The 15,654-nt window shown below is 38.9% G+C and overlaps 1 protein-coding gene across 4 annotated transcripts in view; it reads left to right on the top strand.

The window, feature by feature from the left end:
- Positions 1-15,654, top strand: part of HHAT (hedgehog acyltransferase) — a 159,179-nt gene that overhangs the window by 68,488 nt on the left and 75,037 nt on the right. For all 4 annotated transcript variants that reach the window (XM_074579517.1, XM_074579515.1, XM_074579514.1 and 1 more), the window contains one exon: positions 6,853-7,054. In XM_074579517.1, the coding sequence (XP_074435618.1) occupies positions 6,853-7,054 (202 nt within the window). The remainder of the gene's footprint in view (positions 1-6,852; positions 7,055-15,654) is intronic.

Below are 15,654 nucleotides of genomic sequence, written 5' to 3'. Positions count from 1 at the left end.
AACATGAGCTTCCTTGGAAGAGTGAATTCAAAATGATTTTTTCAATATTCCCCACCTATCTGCCCTTTGACATATGGACTTGACATGGATAATTTTTGGTGTTGAATGCAAGTGAAGAAAAATACATTACACACTTTTCAGTTTTTTCAGTAGGAAACTGCACACTCAGTCTTAGCTGGGAAACATGCTAATAACTGGAAAGTGAACCAAAATTCAGGTCGTATTTGTAAAGCCGAGTATTCTTGCATATGAATATTCTCATTAATGCTTTGTAACCCAAATGGACTTAATTTCTCATTAAACATTTTTGTGATAATTTAACAAGGCTTGCCTGGAGCCAACATTAGCTTAAATATTTTAAAGGGTCTGCATTTGTCAAGGTCTATCTAAACATCACATTAAGCTGGTGAGGTGAGAGAATCTTAAAGAGCTTAAAAAGCTTTGCTGACAGCCCAGCAAAATTATTAGACCATCTAAAAAAATTGAGTTTTGCAGTCAGAACAAGGTTTACCTCTCTTAATGGAAATTTTGCCAAATGGTATTCCAAATACCTCTGTTTTTTTGGTTTTTTTTTTTTTTGTATTTCAGGTGCAAATATATGGGACTCAGCCTTCAAAGTCTCATTTACAGGAGATGTTTCTGTGATTGAAAAAAGATTTATTAATGTGGACCCAGTCCTGCAAAGACTTACAGGTGTGCTTTATGTATGCACTCTGTGTAGCTCCGTCCAAGTCAGTGAAAGCTTAAACTGACAAAACAGGAATTGTAAGAGCTCACCCAGAAGTAAGAATTTTCAGAACTGGGCCTGAAATCTTTTTGTTATGCAGTAGACAAAAAGTTTGAAATCAATGGTCTAAGGACACAAAAAGAAAACAAGGGATTAAAAACAAATAAATTAAGGAAGCCCAACCCCAGTTCTAGAGGGAATTCCCTTCTAGTTCTCACCCTATGTCCTGCCCCGTTTTTCATTTCAATCAAATCTCTTTTGTGGTGACAATCCTTGCAATGATTAAGAAGCAAAATGAATGGTAACTTGTGGCTATTTATCCTCAAAATTGTTCAGGCTCACATTGAGCATTGATTTCATAAGTAATGATGAAGAACTTTTTATTGACTTAACGGGTCAAATTCTCCAGGTGTAACGCTGTCCGAGTTAAACTTTGTATATATGTCCACAAATGGACACCATCACTGTAGAGAACCTCAAGCAATTTCTGTTGTCAGGTTGTAAGATAGAAGACACTATTACTGCTTTTTTAACTTTTACTGTGTTGGCTATGTAACTGTCTGACTCAAAACACTATGGGTAGCCCTTGAATGCTTTGAAATTCAGAGAGGCATTGGAATTTTGAACATCAAATATTCTCTAAATAAAACACAAAAAGCTCTTAAAGTAATTATATTTACAAGAAGTTTGCCATTACAAGCAAATTAACATTTTTTTAAAACTTTACATCCTACGTGGTTCTGGATAAGACATTCCAAGACCAAGAGCTAAGGAGAGGGGAAGAAAAATCATGGATAGCATGCATCTTGCAGTATGGTCTTACTTCAGAAAGAAATTGAAGCACATGTTGAAGAAATCCCCTGGACAGAATAGCATTTAAACAGGTGCTTTACTTGCACTTACTTCAAGGTAGAAATATGTTTAAAATTACATGCATGTGGAAGTAAGAGCAGTGTATTGAGGCCTCAAGGAATAAAAGCCCTTCAGAGTGATTCTTAACTGGTTGCCAGTGCTCCTTTTCGTGGTTTTCTAAAGTTATCAGAATAAGAACTTTATAAAGTAAAAGAAAACAATGTGTTTTCCAAGGGAATGATTGTCAGATCTCTTATGAGCATTCTGTAGATTACCACTTCAAGAAAACTAACAAAATGGTTATTGGATTTCTCTGTAAGTAAATGTCACTTTTAAATACCTCAGCTATTATTCTTGTGTTTGCATTACTTTAGGGATTTAAATGGTACCATTTACATATTTTATCCGATTCTCCAATGTTCACTTAGTGAGTTAAAATTAAGATAAGTTGTGTAAATGGAACAGCTTCCTGGCTGTCGATAAGCTGATTTAAGCTACTGTAAGTGGAACTAAAAGTAAGGCGCTTGGTTATTTAGAAGACACATACATACTTAAGCTTTGTTTTTGAAAGTAACCAGTTTTATAGCATGTAAGTTTTAGTTTGAAATTGAAACAGAGTCTATGGAAATGTGGTAAAGACTGACAGCATCTTTGCCTTGGGAGGGGAAGACTTAAGAATGTATGTTTAGTTGTGTCAGGTGTGTGTTCAAATAATTTTTACTGTGTAACATTCTCTCAATATTTATTTGTATTTATTTGCCTCAAATGCCTCCCAGATGTTTTGAGATATTTAATCTACATGGAGTTCTCTTCCCCCTTCTCTTCTCTCCATCTAATATGCACAACTTTTTCTTCTGACAAGGTGAAGTGCCTTTCCTTGTTGTCATTTAGAGAGTTCTAGCCAGTCTAGGAATAGTTGGCAAAGCCTGCCCTGTGGCATTCACGAGTTCTTCTTTGACAGCCTGCCTGGAAATCCTCTCGGTTCTTTCACCTTCAAATTTCACCTTTGAAGTTTTGGCAGGGATTGACTTTTGATCCCCTAAGTTGATCTTTTATTTTTAAATACTCACCTAGCCTGCATTTTTTGATACTAAGCATCTTCCACAGGACTAATCTTCCTGTCTGTAATTTTTATGGATCTCAAGTGGGACCAGCATTACCCATCCCTCTAAAATAACCTGGAGGAACATGACCAATTACTATCCTCAAATCTACTTGCCTTAACATCCTTTTCTTTTTGTAAAATACTTCATTGATTTCCTTCATTTGTCTGTCTTTGGCTCATTGACCACCAAATAACTGTTGAGTTTTCTTTTTCTATGAGTATGTGAATTAAGATGAAGTTATTGCACGTTGGCACCACGTTTTTCAGCTAAATCTGCCTTCCTTGCACATCTACAGTAAATGTGTAATCTGCTTATGAGCTGTTAAGAAATTCTGCTACGAGGGTGTTCTTTTGAGTTGTGTTATTCTGCCAGGAGGAACCATGATTACTTTTATGTGCTAGTAGTCTCTGAACTGGGGGTTTTGAGCTTCTCCGTGGATTTTCTGTGATTAGAGATGGAAATAGTCTTAAAAACTGCGTGGAAGCTTAAAATGAGATATTTATGTAATGCTATTCTGCATATGGCGCAGCAGATCAACGTGCTCTACAGCAACCTCTCTGTTTGTATAAACCCTGAGTTTCCAATTGCAGGACAGAAGGACTGTAGGACAGATGGAAGCTAGTATTGGTAAGGAGGAAAAATTTGGGAAGCATGCAGATATATATATATATATATATAAAAGACATCAAATCGTAGTAGCCATTGCCCGTTAATCTCTCTCTCTCTCCCTTCTTCCCTCCTCATGGATTTTGTTAGTGAACAGGAGGACAGAAAAACTTTCCAAATGTACTGTAAGAGACTCCTTTTCTTCCCCATCCCGCCAGGGGGGAGTGAGTGAGGGGCTGTGTGGGGCTTAGCTGTTGGCTGGGTTTAAACCACAACAAATCCTTAGTTTCAAAGCATGTGTTGTGTCATAAATGATAATACAGAAGTAACATGTTTCTTCTGTCTTCTTGCTTAATACTATTCACTGGCTTATTCTTCCTCACACTTTATTGTAAACGTAGCTTTCTGTAGTCAAATGAGCATTTTCTGTGTAAACACATGGGGAACGTATTGAGAAATTAGATTCTAAACTACCATGATGCTCAAAAATAAGCAAAATGCATTTTTGTAACAACAAGGGCTCTTGCGGTCGTTCATTCGCAAGACAATTTTGGCTGTATCAGAGAGCACAAAGTGGCTGTCAGGGAGCCAGGGGCTGGCCCTGGCTGCACGCTGCGTTGCCTATTGCTGGTACGCAGGCCTGACAACGTAAGAGCGTGAGCACAAGAACATGGCAGGGACATGATGTGCGTGGGTGATGAGGTAGCAAAGATATTATTATTTTTTTTTCCTGATGTTTTCTGTGAAGTAATAATGGATTTTTCACAATTTTTTCTGCATAAAAAGCACAGGAACCATACATACTGCTCTTCATGCTGCTTGAGAGAAATGACTCAACATCCATCAGCCCTTTATACCTACTTTAAAATTGCCAGTGGGAATGCCCTGACAAGGGAAGGCAAGACCACAGGGGCTGGGGGGGGTTAGTGCCCTTGTGACAAAAAATGGCAGCCGCCACCGTTCTATTTCCTTATGGCAGCTAGCAGGGAAGGAGAGAGGCATTACTTTCTGCTTTGCATTTCTCTGCAGGCAAGGAAGCAGACTCTCTTCAGACAGGTCTTCGTAAAGTTAGCGCAAGCGAATTTTCAGTTGCACAATTGCTGTGGGCCTTACAAGGAGCTGAAACTTCACTAACCTTGAAGATTCATCAGAATTATGAGTTATTGCTGCTCAATTACCTAGCTGCTGTTGTTGGACATCAAAAATCAGAAAATAGCCTATTTTTCTCTGCACCGTAATCTGAAAGACATTCAGACCAACTTAAACTGAGCTTCCACTGCAAATGCAGAAGCTGGTGCTGCCAGGCCGTCCCTGGCCGTGCCAGTGCCAGCAGAGGCTGCCTGTGAGGACAAGATGGCTGGTGCCTGCACAACAGCTCTGTCTCGGTGCAGGGAAAGGGCCTGTTCGGAAACCTGGAGCGACTTCTGCACTAAAAGCCACCTTTTGTGACGTAGATTTAACCCAGGACCCTATGAGGTCAGCAGAAGGGTTTCCTGAGGGCTTAGAGTAAGGTCTCCGTCACAGAGATGCATCTCTTCGACGCCGTCTGGGTTACTTTTAAATGCCGTGTTTCAGTAAACGTACGGCAGAGAGCAAGCTTTGCTGGGACAGGCAGTGTCCTGTGTCAGGCTCCTTGGGGTGAAGCTCTGCCAAAGGAGGTGGTGCTGTGCTCGCAGGGGCACCAAGGTTCTGCTCCTCAGGGCTGGGGTTTCTCTGCTGCGGAACGGGGCTGCCAGCCCTCCTCCAGCCAGCTTGCCGGGGGAACCACTAATGACCACGGGCCCTGCCTAAAAAATAGAACAGTCAGCCTTTAAAAAGGAGAGGGAAGGTGTTGGGAAGGTATGTCCTAAGAGAGAATGGACTGCGTTGGTCTTTTGTTTCTGTAGTCCTTTGCGTGTAAGGAGTTTGTCCGAAGCAGGGGGTCTGTGGCTCTGCTTTCTTCACCCTCCATGCCAGAGCCCTGCAGGGCATCCCCCTGGTTACAGACTGCTGAGTACCTCTCTGCTGTTAGACTAATTGATTGCGATTGCAAGTGTCTATTATTGCCACCCTGTTTCTTTATATATGTGAAGAGAAAAGACTAGACCCGAGAAAAACATAGGAAGGGGAGAGAGAAGAAAAACACAACATAAATAAAAACTATTGATCTTAATTTCTAATTATTTTCTTAGTAAAAAGCACATTTATACTGAAAATCACTATAAATGTAGTCAGATGTTCCCTGTAGCAGGTTGAAGTAAAAAGTTGTATTGATGTTATGCTTAGAGAGAATTTGGTGTGTTTGACAGTTGTATTTTTAATGACTTCTGTGTTTACCTTTTCATTACTCTTATTGCTTTATTTTACACCTTTACTGTATTCTCTTACTTCCTAAGATTAGGAATAAAGCACTATGTGAATTTCCCCTTTAATTTTTTTAAGCTACTAATTATCTCTGAATATAAAAACAAATAACCAGAGATAAAAAATTTTACTGCAAAAAATTTCCTCTAATTATCTTAGCAAGTAGGAATAGTCTCAAGTATGAGTAGAGTGGGTCATGCCGAAGGAATGACAGCTGAGGAGAACTGTCACCAGCAGTTCTCATATACCGCATCTCCTCGCCCCTACCGATGAGTTGGATGGTGACTCTGTTACCTGATGAGCTTCTTCGAAGTGTTGACAGAAATATGTGACTTTTTCAGATAAAGGCTGGCCAGTGGCTGGGCCTTACTTGGAAAATGCCAGGAGTGGATGTAGCTCTCTAGGCAGGAGGAAGTGGAGTGACCCAGAAAAGAGTGCCAGCTTTCAGAATCCCATTGCTTCTGGTATTTTTACAAACAAGCACTGCTTTCTGGACACTTATAAGCATCAATTAAAGACTAAGGTTCTGACTCCTGGATTCAGTTTAAATACAGAATATAATTGCATGCAGGGTGCTTCGTATAAGTTTTGGGGTTTTTTTGGTACATGTGCTCTGAAGGTCATTAGGCAGACATGATCCTGAGTGTATGGTAGGAGAACCAGATAGGAAATCTCATATAATATTTAATGAAAGATGTAAAAAGAAAGAAATAACAAGCTTTTAAAAGTAAAACATGTTTGCATGTGTCTACATTTCTGACAAGTGGAAAACATTCTGTGGGTTATGACTATATATGATATATATGACTTTATATAATGTTTTAAATTTTTTAAAGGGTCTTATTATTTAAATTCACGTGAAGAGGACATGTAATTTCTGTGTATGTAAGCTGTCTTACAACTACTGCAATTTAAAAAACCCGAACATTAGCATTTTGCAGTTTTGAGAATATTGTTTATGCTATACATTTGCCTAAAGCAGAGTTCCCGTGACCACAAAATTGTCTCTTTGCCAAATGTTATATGCACATATTTCATGAAGTGGTCTACAGCTTTGCAGAAACTAGGGCAAGCTCTGTAAATAGAGAATGTCAGGTAATTATTCAATTTATTTTTTTTTTTATGTCACAAAATAACAGTTTTGTTCTGTAGTAGGTGTTTTTCTGAGATTTCTATGAAATCTCCAATAATGTTGCTTATCTGTCATTTCACCTACAGGTACATTTATGTTCCGATGGGAGGATCTCAGTCCAGTCTGCTGGGAACACTCTTTTCCACAGCCCTTACTTTTGCCTTTGTAAGCTACTGGCATGGAGGACAGAGTTATCTGTGGTACTGGGGTGCGCTTAATTGGCTTGGAGTAATTGTGGAAAATGGTGTCAAGAGGATACTTTCTATTTCACTTATTCAAGATTTAATTGTAAGTTGAATCTCTCTTCACTTCATGTTCTTGTTTCGTGGCTCCATGCTCATCTGAAGTTTCCTGCTTACTAGTTTGGTTTAATCTAGATTGAAAGTCATGGATAACAGATAAAAGAGCATTCCCTTGCCCACCCTCCAGTATTTGAGATAAGCCACATAACCAGAATTTTGCAAAGTATCAGCAAAGCAAAACTGAAATATGCATGGTCTTAAAAGCTGCCTCTGCAGTCCTAGAGTAAGCAACTGCTTGTCACATTGTATATGGATGAACAGAAGCTAGTTTTAACATTTGTATTCTGATTTCGCTCAGGATGTCCTTAAAATATTCATCTTCACTAAAATGAGGAGTGTATATTTCTAACCATGTGTTTCCTGGACAAATGCGTGTGTAGCAGCTGCTTGCATCTGGGAACAAGCTTACACTGGGAAATCTCATGCCACTAAAGAGCCAAGTAAAGAAAATACTGTTTTGCTTTGAAGACCTCTGATATTTTCACTTTACTTATACTTTTGACCTACATGCTGTCATTTCCAAAGGACGAAATTATCTTTGACATGCAATCATATGCAAAAAGCCCTATTTTAATTTTGATTGTGATTTTAGTCTGCAGGTTTGCTCACTATGAAACCCTATAATTCCTATGTCTTGCTTCCTTAGTAGTGATAAGTGTGCAGAATTCCTGCTCCTATATAATGTGGTGGTGGTGGCTCGCTCTGCAGCCTGATGAAGTCCTGATGTTCAAGTAATTATGCTTGTTCTCCATTCCACCCATTTCAGTTTTCACTGTTGTGGCATTCCATGTGTGGCAGCTGATACAGCTAAGTAATTTAGTAGCCAGTAACAGCCCGTGCTACCTTATATCATCCAACTGTCCATCACTGCAAATTCAGTGACAGTCTAGAAGCAGCTTTTTTCCTTCGTAGAGAATGAATTTATCAGATCCATTAATCCTCCCTCTGGGGTGAAACCGAGCTTCACCATCTGACCAGCTGCATACATTTTTCTCTGGACTGGAAGACAACATAGTTTTTTAGACATCCAGCTGTATGAGGAAATATAAGTGTAGGGGCTTTTTGTATTTGATGTTACTGTATTAGAAACTTTAAAAGAACTCTTAAGGAATTAAGTGCCTAAATACCATAGAAATTAGTGCCTAAATACCATAGAAATTATAAGGACGTGGCATTATGAGAGTGGGGCTATATGTGTTGGATTAATTTCTAACACATCGTTCTAATTATAGTTAAGCTATGCTGGCAGTAATGCTGGCTCTCTGACAATGAACCAATTGCATTTTACCCCATTCCTCCCCTTTGTTTTCATCCAGTGTTTTTAAAGGCCTGTCCAATGTCTTCCATGTCTCCCTTGTTTTGCATGTCTGTTTGGAAACAAGGCTGCAGACCTTCCTTAGAAGACACTTGCACATCTTTCCCTGAAATATTTCTGAAGCCAGCATTTTTAATATGAATAGTTTTGGCATCTAAATTAGTGCATTGGGCAGATCTTGCTGCATTTGGTGGTGGCTGAGTCGTGCTTTGCCTTCTACCTTGAAGGTTTCTCTAGAACAACATGAGCGACAGTCTTTGCAAACTACCCCTCATTGCGCTCTCCTCACTTTTCTAACACGCTCCCATTTTCTTGAACGCTGAGACTGAGGAGCAGATGAGTAGTTGGACTTTGACCCTTCCTTATCAAGGGGTGGAGTGACACGACATTCTCTAAGTACCACATTTAAAATGAACTGCAAATTCCCTAATGGCTTGTATAAATTTCCTTTTTGTCCCTTGTAATCTGGTTTTTGGAAGCATTCCCATAATCCTGGCTCAGCGAGAGGTGTGCTGCAAGCCTAGTCACCGTGGCGTTGAGAACCTCGTTCTGGGGGATGGGTTTTTCACTTAAATTTCTTCTGTTGACAAGCTGAAATCCTTTGCATTCTTGTGCTTCACTCACTTGCTGTGTTGGCTCTTGAAGGCTATTTTTGAAAAGGAAAGTTTATTTTTGTCCCCAGAATAGCAGATGAGTTTCTGAAAAAATAAAAAGCACAGGTTTATGCTGCTGCTTTTTTTTTTTTAAAAACCATTCTATTTACCAAGCCTCCTCATATATTGTTGCTAAAGTTGAGTTACATAATTTAGTTGAGCAGGAGGTGTTTAACTAATAAAATATATTTTAAAAAATCTTGAAGAATAAATAGAATTTTAATTCTGCTCTGTTTTTAAAATTGAATTGATAACAAAGAATGACAAATACCAAATATTAGAATAAACAAATATCAAAACTATTTCCCTTTTATCCCCACTATATTGTCTCAATTCTCTTGCGAAAGAAACATTTAGAAATCTAAATAAAGCCCATTTGAGTCTTGTCCTTCACTGAATACCTGTACTGACAAAAAATATATATAAAAAGAATTGGACCCTATATTTATTCATGTTTTATGGTAGTTTAAATCTCAGCAGTTGAAACCTAGCACAATATGGGTAAATAACGCTTTTGTAGCAGTCTGACAGGTTTTAAATGTCATCTCAGGCATATTGAACTAGAATGAATAAAGAAGCATGGGAATTATTCATGAGAAGTTAAATCAGCATATATACCATTATTTACTGAAAACAGTAAACTTCCTGACCTGTAAAATTGGATCTGAAAATTTTCATTTGTACTGGTTGCATACCAGTGCCTGGCTTCCTGATTTCCTGATACTCCTTCTTATGTATTGTTCAGCTTACACTGCTCTGAACTTTCATGTTTCAGTGAGTTGTGTTGTGAGAAGTTATCTAAGTATCTTTTTTTTCCCCTAGAGGTTACTTGTTAGATATCAGTAAATTAGAGCTCAATTAAGTAATACTGTCTTTTCATTAAAACGGTGTATATGAAACAACAGTAAAGGCTATGCATCATAAGCTAGGGCAAATCTGTGAAGTTTGTATTAAACTGGAGAAGTTTCATTATATTTTTATCAGTTCGGGGTTTTTTTGTGGTTGTTTTTTTTTCTTTACTTTTTCAGGAGATATTTAGACCTGTACTAAGCAAAGTAGTGCTCTATTTCACTGATTCTATATTTATTTCTTACAGATGAACAGAGATTCCAGTAGTAATTTGTTTGAAACCAATGACAGAATTTGTATTGACTTTTTAATAAATAACGTCAGACTTCTGAAAGAAAATGCTAATGGCTATCATTCTTCCAATGATTTAAATTTATTTCCTTCTCCTTTTTCCTTAAGGGAAACAAGATATAGATCTAGACAAGAAATTAGGTCTTGGTATAAGAATAGATTTAGAATGATTTAAGCCTTAGAATAGGTGGCAACATCTTTACATCAATAGATTTTTACAAAAGAAATATTTGGAAATTATCCAAAAGAAGAGACGTAGCAAAGGAGGTAAAATTGGTAGATTGTTAAAATTAATGTTTCAATCTCAATTGAAACAGGAACATTTATCTTCTTAGTTCTTTCGTAAAGTGAAAACATGTCAGTCAGTCTAGTAAGAATTTTTTAAATAGAGACATAAAGATCTCTCTTCTAAAAATCATCCTATGATGAATTTCTAGTTTAAGATCTTATTTCTATCTTTATTCAGTAAAAAATGAAATACACCATAAACAATTCAATTTGAGAATCCAACTAATTTTAAGCGTGGTTATTTGAAAGTAATTTGTACTATCCTTGCAAGTGTTTTTGTTTTTTTAAAGCATAAAATACTTGGATTTCAACATTTTCATTTATGGCTGTAATGAGGAGCACTAATTAAGTCCGTTTCAATACACTGTAATTGCCTTCCCACCCCCCTTTTACAAAAGGGGAAATATTTTGTATGATATCCGTGTTTTTCATTAGTGCGTTAGATTAGATTTGGTTAGTGTGCTAGATTTTTCCCCCCAGAAGAATGAACTCCATACATTTGTCTCTGTAGTTAAAATATCACTATTGTTTTGGGTACCAGAGACATGATCAATGACAATTGGCATCCTCAGCTTTGCATAGAACAGAATTTTAGATATCTTTCAAAAAGCTGGGTGTGGTAAGGGGGTTTTGTCCCTTTTTTTTCTCTGTTTGATTTGGTTTGCCCTGTTTCTTCTGCTAGGTACATTAAAATTTCTACAGTTATTCATAATAAGTTATGCATTATGCAATGATCCTGCAGACGGCTGGTGTGGAGGATGGAAAGTTACTGACTGATGGGCCTGACCTCTGGGCTGTGGTTCAACAGGGAATTAAGCTGATCTAACTGCGCTCTGCTATTGAAGAGGGAAAGGTTTGATTTCCCTTTCCTCCCTTCCTTGCAGTCTCACCACTTCCTCCTCTGCACGCCTTCCTGCGTGCAGGAATCTTTGCTGAGCTGACCTGGTGTTTTATCCTGGCAGAAAGCTTTACTTCCTCTGGTTATTTTATTGCTAGATGATTTGTCTCATGGAGAGGAATGTGAAAAGCACCCAAAGCAGTACAATGTAAGAGCCAAAAGCCAAGGAAAGGAAGAGGAAGAGGAGGAGCTCGACTACTTGGAATCTCCCCCTTGCAAATGTACATAGGCAGTACAGGGTAGTAGGCTGAGCCTCTGTATTCAAAGTCAGCGGGACAAAGAAACCAATTGGGTTCTGCTGTAGTAATTACTCAGCCCTATGTTAGGCCCCAAATTCAGCCTAGCTGAGATAAAGATTCCCGTGAATTTCACAACCATGTCCTGTATACATTGAGCAAACATATAACTATCTCCTTTAATGACAAAATTCCTTTTTGCAATTATAACTCATTTTAAACTACCATGAGATAACTGTGAAGCTTCCTTCTGTAGCTGACTGAGGCAAGATCTGACCAAACACTAGGAACTTATTCAAGGGAAGTATGTTCGTTGACCACCTTGCAAGATTAGAGGTTTAATAAGATCTCTGTAATAAATAAAGACCCTTCTCAGCTGTTCTTCAGCACACATTAGGCTTTGATTTTTATTTTGCTTCATTTGGTGGAAAGAGTATTTATATCACTGGTTTACTAATGTCGAGCCTGTCTGGCCTTTCCTTTTTTAACAACGGTTTTGTGTAATTCATACATGCTTTTATTGCAACATGGTGATTCAGTTATGTGGCAAGCATTCCCAATGATACTTTCTTCATAAACTTTTTATGTGCTTCCTGTAGACTTCTTTTGGGCTTGTCTCTTCATTCTCTGAGAATCTGTAAGAATATAAGGTGGGGTAGTTGAACAAAGTCCCTTGATCAGATTCGTACTCTTCAGTGCAGCGTTGGGTTTTGAAATATAGGTATCACTCACAATGTCAAAACCCAGACCAGTGGTGCACCACACCCCCTGCCCTAACCTTGAGTTCAGCCATATCATTGTTCTAACCAGAAGTCTCTACTACCCAAAGTAGGTGTACTCTGACTCAAAATCAATGGAAACTCCTTTCTCTAGATGTGGATGTTAGCCGGGGCAGACTTGTGACAACTGGTCTTTGTGTTTGGTACCTAGAATCGAGGTGCTCTTTTGTACTGAGCTGCTAAATGACCGTGAAAGGTGAATATGGGCTGGCTGATGCATCCTAGGTTTTTTCCACTGACTTTTAGCTTCGCCAACAATTCTGAGTCAAGTAATTCTTGCCTTTTTTCTGCTTTTGGTTGATTTTATTTTTTTCCCCTCTCTTCTCCACCCTCTTCTTGTAAGGGTTCATTTGTCTTCATGGAAGTGGATTCCAGAACATTTTGAGAACCCTTCTAAAAACGTGCACACACTTGCACTCTGACTCTGGTTTTCTTTACTGGGGGAACTTCTTGCCTCAGACTCGGTAACAAAGACTGAAAAATCCAGTAGGTGTTGTTTTGTGTGAGGGACAGGCATATGCAATATGATACAGGCTTTTATATGGTGAATGACAAAAGTGGCTGCAGTAAGATTTCAGAGATAACATTCTGTCATTTCCTACATTTTGTGTACAAGCATCCTTTTTTTGTCAAATCTGTGCAAGAAATATTTTTGATGTCAGCAGTGGAGGAACTATTGTGATTTTCCATCTGTCTTTAACCAGATGATTGCTGCTCTGCTTCAGACTGCAATGCCAGCTGGGAAGCCCCTTGCTCAGTTGTCATAACAAAAAAATGTTTCTCCCACCTACCAGCATTATTTACTTCCCCTTCTGTTTTGGAGATATCAGGCAGTTTTCTGGTCCTCAGGACATAATACAGTTTGAAAAGCATGTAAATAATGATACGGGGTGTAAACAAGGCAGGGTGGTGCTGGTTCCGTGCTTCTTTGTTACTGTTACGTGAATACAGCCTCCCTCTTTGTTCACCTCAAAAATTAGTCCAGACAATTGATGTCAGCAGTTACAGGAATACAAGTTAAAGTACCGTCGCGCTCATCTTTCTGCTGTGCCTTGAGCTACAGAAACTTGCAACAGGGAAAGTGAGGTCTGTATTTGCTGAGAGTGTTTATCAGATGTCTCCATGGGGATTATTACTGTGTATTATTTATTTGTTAACAGGTGCACAGTGGCAATGTGGGAGGGCCATAAGGGCAGGACCAAAATGCAGCACTAATGATGGGTGAAGTTAGATCCTTTCCCAATTGGATTACAATTTAAAAGGTAAAAAAGTTAAAATGTGGATGAGGGAACTGAGAGAACTGGAATGGGCAGAATGGGAACCAGAAGAGCAAAAATTAAGGATGTCAAGGACCTGGACACAAAGGAGAGTCCGTGTCTCTCTGGACCTGTCCTTGCTGAGGGCTGAGACGCATTTATAGGAGTATATACACTGCCATTACTTGGTTAAATTCCCTGCTTTAAACATTGAACCGAAAAGAGGATGGTACATTTCAATGCTGTTCATTTTGCACTTTTCACAAGCTGCCACTTTTTTAAAAAAAATATGTTTGGGCAGGTTCTTTGAGGGCGAAGAGTAAGTGTAAGAGCAAGTATAGAAATTTACTTCTGTGTATGTCAAACTTTCACACATGCATCTCTAAGTGTAGTGCATACATAGGAGCTGGTAGGAGGCTTACTTCAAACAGAAGGCAGGGTTGGCTGTTTGCTGAGAGATGCTATAAATGTAGATCTTTTGGAAAATCTAAAAATGAACTGGTGCTAGTGCAAGACAGCGTTTTGTGGAGGGAATGTTTAGTAAGACATCAATAGAGAAGATGAGTATCTTCTCAAATACTATATATAGCATTTATTCCTAAATTCAGAAACAAGTTCTATTTGTGAAAATAGATCTTAACTGACAGCTGCTTGCTTTTAATTGTGTGGTCCTCTTTTTATAGGAGTGATGTAGGGAATTACATGTCATTTGCATCATCCTTCTCTTGGAAAAATGTTGTCAGTTCCCGCCTTCATGTGTGAACTTCCCAGGAGCTAATTTTTACCTTTGCTTTGGAAGGAAAGTATATACCTTGAAAAGAAACAGGAGCTGACCTCAGGCCACAGTTCAACTTGGGGAGAAGGGAGGGAACTGCAAGCAAAATATAATGCCAGAAAAATAAAGCTGAGTAAAGGGGGCTGGTTCTGGGTTAGGGCTAGATAAAGAATGGAGCAGACAGAAATGACTGCCATTGATTGCTGAAGGGTACAGTATATGTTGTTGGGAAATTAAATTTATTCTTCCATTTGGTGTGGCAGTTGTTGATGCATGAGATCTGGTAGCACATCTCATTCACTTTCCGTTTGCAGACCTGTTCCTTATCTTGTTACTGTTATAGCTCTGGGGATTCCACGATTTCTTTTGGATTATTTTATAAATGGATATTTTGCATGTGTGTTCAATCAGAATTCTTTATTTTTGTTGTGCTTCTGTTCTGTGGTACAGTCTCTGCTCTTTTCCTATTCAACATCTGTCCCTCTGCTTCAGAGTGCAGGAGTAGGTTTCATATTGACATGTCAGCCTCTCATCGGCTGCCTCTCCCTTGCTCCTGCTGCTCTTCAAGCTTAACTTCTACCAACGTCAATGAACACATGTAGTCCCACCCTTCATTTCTGCAGTCTCCCAAACACACTTTTGTCACTATCACCCATTGACAATGTGTATTAATGAACGTTTTTAGAAGTTGCCCCACAGCTTGGACCCAGCCCGTCTTCATTTCTACTGCTCACTTTAAAAATTAAATAAATTGACATTCTGTTTAGCAGAGCTTTGTCACAATTTTCAGCCTTTCCTCCATTCCATCTGCTCCCCCAGCTGCTCTGTCACACCCTGCCCTCCATTTTCAGTGCGCCTAACTGCAGACAGATAAAATAGCCAGTAACTGTTAGTCAGGATGTGTCCCTTCCCTTCCCACCATCCCATCTGCTCCTCGCTCTCTTTCAGCTTTTCACCCGTGCTCTTGTTTTTATGCTGGCCCGTTATTTTTGGCAAATGGCTGCATTGCGGATGACCCAGATTCAAGGGAAGCATTGAGGTGTTCACTCTTGTGGTAATGGAGTGATTACTGGGGTTCAGGGATAGACATTGAAGACTTGGCCGGTCATTTATCTAAGAACGTTTTCTAAAAGAAAGCACTTAGAAGCGCGTTTAAGGTTGACTGGGTGGTCTCTGTTGCTTCTGTAGAGAAGTAAACAATTTCGGGCCTTACTCTTCAGTTGTGATGCAATATGGATGAAAACCG

This window comes from Larus michahellis, chromosome 3, assembly GCF_964199755.1.
Source record: "Larus michahellis chromosome 3, bLarMic1.1, whole genome shotgun sequence".
NCBI classification, from domain to species: domain Eukaryota; kingdom Metazoa; phylum Chordata; class Aves; order Charadriiformes; family Laridae; genus Larus; species Larus michahellis.
Note: the sequence above shows the minus strand (reverse complement) of the source record. Positions and strands in the feature narration are given on the sequence as shown.